Source organism: Pan troglodytes, chromosome 13 (assembly GCF_028858775.2).
Source record: "Pan troglodytes isolate AG18354 chromosome 13, NHGRI_mPanTro3-v2.0_pri, whole genome shotgun sequence".
NCBI classification, from domain to species: domain Eukaryota; kingdom Metazoa; phylum Chordata; class Mammalia; order Primates; family Hominidae; genus Pan; species Pan troglodytes.
The window spans coordinates 71,683,906-71,696,524 of NC_072411.2; the positions used below are offsets into that span (position 1 = coordinate 71,683,906).

Here is a 12,619-nt window from a genome sequence, read left to right on the forward strand (position 1 = left end):
AAATAAATTGTATATATAAGGCAGAAAAACTAGTAATGTCTGGTGTTTTATGTTATCCTTCACTCAATCTAAGTTGTTTGTATAACACTTTTATGTAATTAACCGTTATGTAGAAACTTATTTCCTGTTTTATAATATGGGGGAAGATAGCTGTCTAAAATTACTAATTACCACTATATATTGTATTTATGTAATTTAAAGGAAAGGATATATGGCAGAAGTTCCCAGACTTTCTTGGTTCACTTTACCTGTGTGTCTCAGTAATTTTAACATGGTGTTATCCCTGCGCCAGAATAAATACCTAACAGATCGGTTTATTAAAAGGCCAGGAGCACACCTATAATCCCATAACTGGGAGGCTGAGGCAGGAGGATTGCTTGAGTCCAAGAGCTTGAGGCTGCAGTGAGTTGTGATTGTGCCACTGCACTCCAACCTGGGCCACAGAGTGAGACCCAGTCTCTAATAAAAAATAAATAAAAAGTTCACATAGCTAAAGTATATCTAACAACTTAGCCATTTGAAATTTTAAAAAATATTTTTACAGTTCCATTCTTAACCACAATTAGTTACTAATGGAATGTGTGCAAATGTTGGTCACAGCACAACTTCTCAAACCTCAAAATCAGATCACACACCATCCTCTACTATAATACATTGATTTTGTGCAATATATGAGTTTTATCCCATCAGCTGCTGAAAATTCAGCTTTACACACAGGATATCATCAAAAGGCACAGTGCATTTAATATGTTGAACTACCTCAAGCTAGTCTTACAGATGTCAGGTAATTTGTTTCAAAAATTTGTGAGTTCACTGTGGTTCCTCAGTATGCCTTGGCACACAATTTGGCAATCAGTAGATAGTGTTGTTTTAAATAACCAGCTATTTTACTCCTTTAAAACAGTTCATTTTTTAAAACCCGAGGTCCATAAACCCACAAACAGTAACTCAGAATGATGGTTGCCTACAGAATCTGCCATTTTAAAAAAGTACAACCCAGGTATACTAAGCCACAATCTTAGATGTATGTTAGTCACTGTGCTGTGCAGTCTATTAGAGGGCATTGTGGAAGTCCTTAAAACTGTATGCACAATTGTAGAGTATATGTGTATGTGTACCTTACTGCTGAAAAAGCCACTAAATTTTATCAGATTCCAAGAAGCTCATGACATAAGTAATGTTTGCTCTAAGACTTGGTCTCTTATAGAATGATACACTGAAAAATTTACACCTTTACCCAGCATTCCCCTGTGTAGGAATCTATCTCAAAGGTTAACTGACAAAAATATGAAAAAAAAAAAAAAGGGCAGCTGTTAATTACAGAATTTATAATAGCTGAAGACTGGAAACCACACAAATATCTATTGGTATGCCACTGGTTGAATAAACGGGTACACCCTTGCAAGAGAATACTATGTCAGTTGGAAAAGAAGATATTTATATCTGCTGTGTTGTGTCTCTAAGCTATATTAAGTGAAAAGAACGAAGTTATTTTGTGTAAGTAAAATATATGTGTATTTGCTTTTAAAGAGAAATAAGCAAAGGATACAACAGTGAAATGGCAACCTAAGGAAGGAAAAGTATTTGCAAATCATTTATCTGAAAAGGGATCAATCTAGAATACATAATAACTACAACTCAACAACAAAACAACATGAAAAAAATGGGCAAAGGACTTGGAACAGATATTTCTCCAAAGATGATAGACAAATGGCCAGCAAGCATATGAAAAAACGTTCAACGTCACTAATCCTTAGGGAATGCAAATCAAAATCACAATGAGATATCATCTCACAGCCACTCAGGATGTCTACTGTCAAAAAAACATGTTGGTGAGGATGTGCACCTTGTGCACTGTTGGAAATGTAAAAGGGTTCAGCTGCTATGGAGAAAAGTATGAGTTTCTAAAAATGTAGAATTATATGATTCAGCAATTCTACTTCTGGGTATATATCCAAAAGAATGGAAAGGATCTTAGAGCTATTTGTACGTCCATGTTTAAAGCAGCATTATTCACAATAGCCAAGAGGTGGAAGCAACCCAAGTGTCCATTCATGAAGGAATGAATAAACAAAATGTGATATACATACAATGGAGTATTCAGCTTTAAAAAGGAAGAAAACTGACATAAACTACAACATGGATGAACCTTGAGGACCGTACACTAAATGAAATAGTCACAAAAGGACCTGTACTGTAGTGGTCAAAATTCACAGAAACAGAATGGTGTTTCCCAGTAGCTGAGGGGAGGGGGAAATGGAGACTAGTTGTTTTATACAGAGTTTCAATTGTGCAAGATGAAAAAATTCTGCAGATTGTTCAGCAATATGAAGATACTTAACACTATTGAACGATATACTTAGAAATGGTTAAGACATTAAATTAGGTGTTCTGTGTTTTTTACCTCAATAAGAAATGAAAAATAATTAAACAGTGGGGGAATGCAGTTCACAAAATCACACAAAATTCAGTGGTACTAAGTACATTCACAGTATCGTGTAGCCATGACCATTATCTAGTTCCAGAAGTTTTTGGTGCTCCACCTGGAAACCCCCTACTCATGAAGCAGTCACTCCCCATTCCCCTTCCCCACAGCCCCTGGTAACTGCTAATCTGCTTTGTCTCTTTGGAAACAAGTTTTGTTGTCTAAAGTTGGCAAAACTACATGTAGAATTATTTTAAGTGACCTCAAAACATGATAATGTGTACATGTCTAGTAAGATATACTCTATAAACCACAAAGAAGTCTTCATTCAATAATCCTATTAGTGTAATAATGCTGGTAATGTTATCTGATACTAACTGCTGAAGGACAAAGCAAATAAGCATATGAATTTCTGCTGAAGAGAAATATATCAAGGAGAATATTATTCAGCCATAAACCAAAATGAGGCACTGATAAATGGCACAACATGGATGAACCTTGAAAATATGCTAAGTGAAATAAGCCAGACACAAGGCCACAGTATGATTCTGTTTGTTCAAAATACCCAGTATAGGCAAAGCAGATAGTTACCAGGAGCTGTGGGGAAGGGGAATGGGGAGTGACTGCTTAATGAATGGGTATGGGGTTTCTAGTAAGAGCACTGAAAAATTCTGGAACTACACAATGGTCATGGCTACACAATATTTTGAATGTACTTAATACCACTGAATGTACATTTAAAAAGTAAACTTGTGTATTTTACCACAGTTAAAAAAAGGAATCTCAAAATTGGGGTTTTATATATACCCAAAAGAAATACTGAGAACAATCAATTAAATCAGACATAATTGTACTTAGATGAAGAACAGCTTTATTAACAGAAATCCATTTATATTTGAAGCTCATATATGCTACAACTTAGTCTTCTCAATGTTAAAAATAATTTTTTTCTACCATGTAAAACCTAGCCTTCTCTTTGACTTTTGAAAATTATATTTTGGTCCCTGAGAGTTATAAAAAGGGAGCTGGACTCCAGTAACATCATTTGCCTGATAGCTGGGTCTTAATCCACCTCTGTCCACAAACACTGGTCCACGGCCACCTCCAGGTCCTTCCTGTACAGCTTTTACAAGAGGGTAAATATATTTATTTGTTGTTTCCGATTCAAGTTCAATTACCTCTCTGGCATAGTCCTGAAATTCTTTCTCCTTTTCAGCCACAAGAGCTTCAGTAAGTCTGCAATAATCTAATTCTGCTTGTTTTGCTTGCTTTGCATTAAACTTATTTTTGGCCTATTTGGGAAAGAAAGGAAATTTAACTTAATATTGGTTAAGAACATGAACTTTCTAAATATACATAGCATTTGAAAATGTAGGTATAATTTTCTAAACTCATTGATACTTTACAAGTTCTGATTTAACAACTATATACTATCATTTATTTCAGAATCTTTCCTATCATGCTCAAAGTGGTGGTGCAATGAAACCTTTATTAATAGCCTTATGTGATACATTTGCAAATAGCACAGTGAAATAGCGAAAATTATGAAATTTAGATAAAACTCAGGTAACTGAGTTTAGAATCCTGTTTCAATCACAAGATGTGAACTTTGGTGGTTTAGAATGCACACCCACCATTGTCTCTAACCATCCACTATTCTGGAGGAATTCACTCAACTCTACTGTGCTGGGTCAGCCCAATATACTATGTCCCCAGCCACATAAGATTAAATCAGCATTGAATATCTGGACTAAAACCATTTACATTATCTATTTCCCGAAAATTTAAAATTGGAACAATGAGTGACATTTATCAATGTAGGTTGAGAAGGCACTGAGTGGAATAAGTAGGCAATTTGCCAAAGCCAGTTTACCAATATTTTATACAAATTTTGTCGTTTAATTCTTTATATTAATTTACATTGGATGAGATTCTTTTTATGGCTTTTCTGTGATGCTCTGGTTGGCAACTTCTCATTTTGTATTCTCTGTGGCATTTTAAGAAATGTTGAGTTTATTTTTTAAAATAACAGTTACTTTGACTACTTAGGAATATATTTAATATTCATAAAAATATTTCTCAAAATCCAAAATGTTGGCATAAAATAGTAGCCCAAACCTGATATCTACCATAAATTTAAATTTTTGATGGAATAGAGCAACCATATTAGTGTGAAATATCAAATTTTTCATTATTGAGTGCTACAATTCAAAATTCAGTTTACATACTATTTGTGAAATTGGGGATAAAATACCAGAGTTTTAAAAAGTAGAAAATGACAATAAGATTGGAGAAAAAGTAAAAAAAAAAGCTAAAATCGATCTCTAATCGAAGGTAAAATGCTAATATTTGGGAACTTAATAAGCAGCAATTTGGATATGTTTAGTAAATGTAGAAAAATATTGAGGGAACAGAAAGAACCACTTGAAGCACAGAAAGGAAGTGACAATGGAAGGAAAGAATTACTATAATGGAACATATGATTGGTACCTCACATTTGATATGCATTAAGCATAAATATATAAAGAAAAAGTTCCAAAAAATTAAGTTTAAAATCCTAAAAAAACGCTAACAGATGAAGGTAAAGTATCTTCGAAGTACATTTGGAAGATAATAGCTAATTAACTGTCTGAAAACTGGAAAATAAGGCAAAAAAAATCAAGTATTCTGTTTTTTCTTTAAAAATTGTACCTAAGAGGAACCAAGTATTTGATCAAGAAAACTTCTTAAAGACTTCAACAAGTAAATCAGAAGGATTCCAAATACTGATCTTATTTGATCGTGATTGAAACAACAAACTATTTTGGCACCTGGCCAAAATTTTAAAACTTTTATACATCAAAGATATTATCAATGGAGTGAAAAGGTAACTCATGGGATGGAAGAGGACATTTCCAAATCATGTATCTGATAAGAGATTTAATACACAATATTTTTAAAACTTCTAAAACCCAACAACAAAAAATCCAATTCAAAAATGGAGGCCGGGCACAGTGGCTCATGCGTAGTCGTAGCACTTTGGGAGGCCGAGGCCAAGGTGGGCACTTCAGGTCAGGAGTTCGAGACCAGCCTGGACAACATGGTGAAACCCCATCTCTACTAAAAATACAAAAATTAGCCCAGCGTGGTGGTGGGCACCTGTAATCCCAGCTACTTGGGAGGCTGAGGCAGGAGAATTGCTTGAACCCTGGAGTCAGAGGTTGCACTGAGCCGAGAGTGGGTATCATGCCACTGCACTCCAGCCTGGGCAACAGAGCAAAACTCTGTCTCAAAAAAAAAAAAAAAAAAAAAAAAAAAAAGTGAAAACCAAACAGAAAAGGACAAATATTGTCTGATTCCATTTATGAGGTACCTAGAATAATCAAATTCATTGAGATAGTAAAACAGAGGTTACTCAGACTGGAGAAAAGAGGGGATAGGGAGTTACTGTTTAACATGTACAGAGTTTTAGTACAGGATGATGAAAAACCCTGGAGATGTATAGTGGCGATGATCAATGTGAATGTACTCAATGCCTCTGAACTGTACACTTAACCATGCTTAAAATGGTACTTTTTATGTTATGTATATTTTACCACAATAAAAATCAATTTTAAAAAACTCAGCACTAAGAAAACAACCCAATTAAAAATTGGCAACACTCTTAAATAGACACTTCACAAAAGAAGGTATGCAGATGGCTAGCAAGGATGTGAAAAAAATGTCCATTATCTTTGGTCATTAGAGAAATGTAAAATAAAGCCATAAGATATCACTATACTAGAATAGTTAGTTAAAATTAAGGGATGACTATCAAGTGTTGATGAGTATGTGGAGTAAGTTGTGCTCGCATACATTACTGGTAGGAATGGAAAATGGTACAACCATTTCAAAAACAGGTTTTAGTTACAAATGATTGGATGCTAGGTCCTCTACACATCTTTTAAAACCTGATATCTCCATTCCTCAAATCTGAAACCTATGAGATCGCAATCAACATAGTCTCTGAGATATGGGAAAAAAGTAAAACAAGATGAACATTATGGCCTCCACATGCATTTGTATTTTCTTTAACATTTACTGAAGTATAATAGACACTAAAGAAGGATAAACATTCATTTAAAAGATAAAACTCACATGGGAACTTCACTGGAGATAGAAACAAACCTCACATTTTTAATATATTTTATTGTGTCATAACCATAATGACCATTTTTTCTTACCTGATGAAACTGCTTGGGAGTAGAAAACTAGCATGAATTCTGTATTATATACTTATTACTAACATAATTATAAACATTCAGGAATAATTACCATTTGCTGAATATGGGCATCTTGAACCTCTTGATGTTCTTTATCAGCTTTGCATTTTTTCTCCTTTTCATGTTCCCAGAAAATCTGATCTGCTTTCATGACAGCCAGCAATTGTTCTTTAGCCTCTATTTTTCTTTTTCTTTCTTCTTCCTCCTTATTTTTCATCTAGATGTTTAAAGGCAAAGGAAACATATAAAACCAGTTATAGCAACCAGTCTTGTCTGAAAAGGCACAGAGTCAGAGAGTTGAAGCAGAGGAGAGTCAGCCAGGAGCAATGCAGGAGCAGAAAAGTGCATGCACCTGGGGTGGTTCCCATGCGGCCAGTTTACTTTGGTTTTGTTCTATTTCCTGAATATCAGAAAACACCCAAGTGCTATAGGACAATCCTTATTGGCTTGAAAAAGATGAAAAGCAAGATCTTCTCAAGGAAGGGAAATACATGTAAGTAAAAAATTAATTGCTCCAGCCATACTTGGTGGCTCAACACCTGTAATCTCAGCACTTTGGGAGGCCGAGGTGGGCGGATCACCTCGGGAGGTCGGGAGTTCGAGACCAGCCTGACCAACATGGAGAAACGCTGTCTCTACTAAAAATACAAAATTAGCCAGTCATGGTGGCGCATGCCTGTAATCTCAGCTACTCTGGAGACTGAGGCAGGAGAATTGCTTGAACCCAGGAGGCGAAGGTTGAGGTGAGCTGAGATCGCACCACTGCACTCTAGCCTGGGCAAAACTCTGTCTCAAAAAAAAAAAAAATTGCCCCAATGTGTATAAACTATCCAAATTAAATGTTATGACAGTCATGTAAGATATGTTTTGAAATATTAAGAAACAGAAATGTATAATTTTTACATGGTTTGTCTTTAAAACCTACAAATGAAAAGTATAACAAATAACCTTTGTGTTTCAGATGGTTCTGAAACAGAAGAGATTATTACTTTGCATCTATAAATATCTTTTTTGTAACTGTCGTGACATCTTTGTTAGGAAGTAAACATTGTCCAATTTCAAAAATATAGGAAGATAATTCATACATTGTTTTTAATATCTTGGCTAGTTTTTGGTTAGAGAGGCAGATGAGATGGAACACACAGTGGAAAGGTCCTAACTCTGTCTTTCTATTTTTATTTTCATAATTGAATTGTTTACCACAATGGCTCGATATTCTGCAATTGTTTTTAATTCTGCTTTGTTTTTTTCATCTTTTTCTCTTTCTCTTTTTTCCCATTCAGCCTCAGCTTCTGCAATATCTCTAGCAATAATCATATCTTCATTGTCAAGTTTCTCTTTCAACAGTTCACTCAGGAAGTTATGTATTCTTTCTCTTCGTTTCTCCATAAGCCTATAACAAAATAACCATACTCGTCAAATCTTCATGAACAGATGTCCAGTGGAGCCAACATAATTTAATTAGGGAATCTGAGATATTTTGCAGTCTCTTACAAAACTAACAGGAGCCCCATTGCTCCTTACATATATTATTTTAAGTGGACATTATTTTTTAACTATAAAGTAACATATATTCTAAAATCCAACGACAGTAATATGTATAATCTGTGTGTGTGTGTGTGTGTGTGTGTGTGTAAGAAATAAGATCTTAAAATTGTCTACATTGAAAAATATTTTAGGCCAGGTGTGGTAGCTCATGCCTGTAATCCCAACACTTTGGGAGGCTGAGGTGGTAGGATCGCTTGAGCCCAGGAGTTAAGAGACCAGCCTGGGCAAGATGGCAAGACCCCATCTCCACAAATTTTTTAAGCTGGGCGTGGTGGCTCATACCTGTAATCCCAGCACTTTGGGAGGCCGAGGTGAGCAGATCACAAGGTCAGGAGTTCGAGACTAGCCTGACCAACATGGTGAAACCCTGTCTCCACTAAAAATACAAAAATTAGCCGGGCGTGGTGGCAGGCGCCTGTAATCCCAGCTACTCAGGAGGCTGAGGCATGAGAATCGCTTGAACCCAGGAGGCGTAGGTTGCAGTCAGCCGAGATCACACCACTGCACTCCAGCCTGGGCGACAGAGCAAGACTCTGTCTGAAAAAAAAAAAAAAAAAAATTTAGCCAAGCGCAGTGGCACGGACCTGTAGTCCCAGCTACTCAGGAGGCTGAGGCAGGAGGACTGCTTGAGCCCAGGGGTTCAAGGTGGCAGTGAGCTGTGTACCACTGTACTCCAGCCTGAGTGACAGAGTGAGACTCTATTAAAAAAAAAAGAAAAAAAATTTTTTTTGAGACTGAGTCTCACTGTCACCCAGGCTGGAGTGCAGTGGCACAATCTTGGCTCACTGCAACCTCCACCTCCTGGGTTCAAGCGATTCTCCTGCCTCAGCCCAGCTAGTTTTTTTATTTTTAGTAGAGAGGGAGTTTCACCATGTACCCAGGCTGGTCTTGAACTCTTGACCTCAAGTGATCCGCCCGCCTCAGCCTCCCAAAATGCTGGGATTACAGGTGTGAGCCACTGCACCTGGCCACAGAAAATATTTCAATATTTTATCAGACTACCCTGCTTACTCTATCATTGGAGGCTGAGGCTATAAAAGGCCTTTATTTAAATAAAATCAAGGAAATAATCTAATAAAAGTTATCAAAATCCTAAATATCCATCCCCTCACAATACTCTGTCTGGAATTTATTCACAGCACTTTTTTAACTTGATCTGTTTAAATTTCTCCGTTTACACTATAAGGTTCCTTTTTTTTTTTTTAAGAGACAGGATTTTGCTATGCTGGCCAGGCTGGTCTCAAACTCCTGGCCTCAAGCAATCCTCCTACTTTGGCCTCTCAAATTCACTATGAGATTCCTCAGGTCAGAAATTGAATGGGTCCTCTCTCTAGTTAAGAGCTAAGCATGTGCCTGGTACATCATAAGAATACATCTTGTTAAATTAGGGCATTTTTATTTATGAAATTGCATAAAAAATAATTTTGTTGTGACAAATTCACTTAGTGAATTGGCAAAGCAGCATGTGAGAAATGATGAGAAAGGATACAGTGCATACTCCAAGGAAATTACAATTTCAAGTGGAGAAAACACATTTATGCAAATGTCTTTATAGTTATAGAAGACAAAAGATAATAAATGCCATGAGAAAGCTAGAAAATGATATGGACAAATGAGAAAAAAAGAAAGCCTTCAGAGAAAAGGTGACATTTCTGGTAGAATTCCAAAAAATAGTATTTTAAACAGTTTTATTGATTGCTTACTATGCTCCTGACACTATTCCCGGTGCTGGGGACAGACATAACAGTGAACAAAAACATTAGAAGTTGGGCATGGTGGTGCGCACCTTTAGTCCCAACTACTCAAGAGGCTAAGATAGAAGGATCCCTTGAGGCTATGAGGTTGAGGCTACAGGGCACTGTGATCACGCCTGTGAATGGTCATTGTCCTCCACCCTGGGCAACATAGCAAGACCTCATCTCTAAAAAAAAGTTTTAATAAAAATAAAAATCTCTGCCCTCATGGGGCTTTCATGATTGCTGGAGGAGAGGGACAGTAAACAAAATAAATAGTTTTAAAAAATAGCCGGGCGCAGTGGCTCACGCCTGTAATCCCAGCACTTTGGGAGGCCGAGGCGGGCGGATCACGAGGTCAGGAGATCGAGACCATCCTGGCTAACACGGTGAAACCCCGTCTCTACTAAAAAATACAAAAAAAAACTAGCCGGGCCTGGTGGCGGGCTCCTGTAGTCCCAACTACTTGGGAGGCTGAGGCAGGAGAATGGCGTGAACCCGGGAGGCGGAGCTTGCAGTGAGCCGAGATCGCGCCACTGCACTCCAGCCTGGGCGACAGAGCAAGACTCCGTCTCAAAAAAAAAAAAAAATATATATATATATATATATATATATATTTATATGTATGTGTGTATATATATGTATGTGTATATATATATGTATGTATATATATATATAGTGCTATATATCAAGCAACGAGGGCGAGGAAAGCAGGTAAAGTGATAAGCAATTGGGGAAGGGGTATAATTTTAAATAAAGTAGTCAGAGAAAGCCTCAATGAGAAGGTAATATTTAAGTACAGATCTGAAAGAGTTAAGAAAGCAAGTTACGTGCTCTCTGGAGGTGAGCATTCCCTAGAGCAGGCAGAGGCCAGTCCAGTGCAGGTGAGAAGAGGGAGAGGAGGGAATAGTAAGAGAAGAGGTCTGAGGGATAAGGCTGGGAGGGATGAGCTGGGAAGATGGAAATTCGGGTAGGTGGAGAGCCTTATGGGCCATTGTAAAGACTAAGTGAGATGTGAAGCCATCAGAGGATTTTGCACAAGGGGAAAGCATGATTTAGACAGAAACCCCCTGTACTGCAATCTGGCCTCCTACTCTTACCTCTACACCCCATACCAAACTGCTCACTAATATAAGCAATGTCCTCTAAATCTGATGAATACTTCATTTTAAAAATTGTACTTAATCCCATTATGACCTAATACTGATGACTGCTCCCTTCTTACTGAGACTCTTCTCTCTGATGTTTCCCTGGTTTTCCTCCAATCTCTGGAAACTATTTATTGATCTTCGTGTTATCTTCTTTTTCCATTTGACTTTTAAATGGAGTTCCCTAGGGACTATGCCACCTTCATTTCTTACCTACTCACCCTAGGTGAGCTCATCTGTATCCACAACTCCAACTACCACTTATATACCAATGACTCACAAAGCCATCTTCAGCTCATACTTCCTCTGGGATGGTAGATCAGCATTTCTGACCATCTACAAGATGATGTCCTCACACCCACGTCCCAAACTGAAATCAAGTCACTGAATGCTCTAGTCATATATAAAATAAGATCTCTGTTCCTAAAGACTACAGTCATAATAATCATAAAATCATAATAATATCAGATAGTACTTTATTATACACATTATTAAAGCCTACCTGTGTGTTTCAGCCTCTTTTTCTTTCCCCATTTGTATAAGACGCTTTTTTGCTTTGATGAATTTTCTCATCTTTTCATCTTCTTCCTCTTGCTGCTGCTGTTCTACAGCTTTGATAATATGTTTATCCTGCATATGTTCCTTGGGGGAAAAATTGTATATATTAACTTATCACAAAGAAAAATATCTTTCAACATATCAGTAGCTAACAAGAACCTGTCAAATGGTCACAGCTTCTGACCCAGTTATTTCTCTCCTGGAAATTTTATCCCAAAGAGATGATCAGAGAAGTGCATAAAGGTTTATGTGTCATGTAATTTATCTCAAAGTTATTTATAATAGCAAAAAAATGGAAACAACCTCTAAATATTCAATCATAGAGAATAATCATTGAGAATATAGTTAAATAAATCATACTCTCAATTACATGAGATGTGATTCAAATAATATAATCAATAAGTAGGTGGGGGAAAGCAGAATATGTAACATTACACAGTATATTCCAATTTCACAAATACATGTAAGTACAACTTTATAATGTATAAATGACTGGAAGAAATGTGTCAAATGTTAACAGTAGTTATCCCTGGGGTATGAGATAATAGGTAACTTTTATATCTTCTTAATGCTTTTCTGTATTTCTCTTCAAGTATCTCATGTCTTTAAAGTATATAATTTAAAATAATTGTATAATGAGAAAAAATACACCAAATATATATATAATATAAAGTTCATTTAATGTTTGAATAGTCATATGGTTCAAAAACCAAAAATGTTTTTTTACACACACAGTGTAGCGAGCGTCCTTCCACTCCATCCACTATGTCTCTTCCTAATCCTCCCTCCAGACTCAAATCACTATTGCTAGTTTCTTGTCCAAACTTTGCTTTTGCATACATATAAGAAAAAACAGATATGTATTCTAACAAAAATCGTAAAAGTAGGTCACTAGTATTTAAAACAAAAAGTAAAATCTGTTCATATTAGCATATGTTCTATGATCTCAGCCTGAGTTAGCCATCA

At 36.5% G+C, this 12,619-nt stretch overlaps 1 protein-coding gene across 4 annotated transcripts in view; it reads right to left on the minus strand.

Moving 5' to 3' along the window:
* Window positions 1-3,273: 3,273 nt before the first annotated feature.
* CFAP210 (cilia and flagella associated protein 210) overlaps window positions 3,274-12,619 on the minus strand; it is a 53,313-nt gene continuing 43,967 nt past the window's right edge. For all 4 annotated transcript variants that reach the window (XM_001134856.7, XM_009443723.5, XM_063791302.1 and 1 more), the window contains 4 exons: window positions 11,598-11,737; window positions 7,867-8,059; window positions 6,719-6,883; window positions 3,274-3,717 (listed from right to left, as the gene is read on the minus strand). In XM_001134856.7, coding sequence (XP_001134856.5) covers window positions 3,376-3,717; window positions 6,719-6,883; window positions 7,867-8,059; window positions 11,598-11,737 — 840 coding nt within the window. In that variant the 3' untranslated portion in view covers window positions 3,274-3,375. The remainder of the gene's footprint in view (window positions 3,718-6,718; window positions 6,884-7,866; window positions 8,060-11,597; window positions 11,738-12,619) is intronic.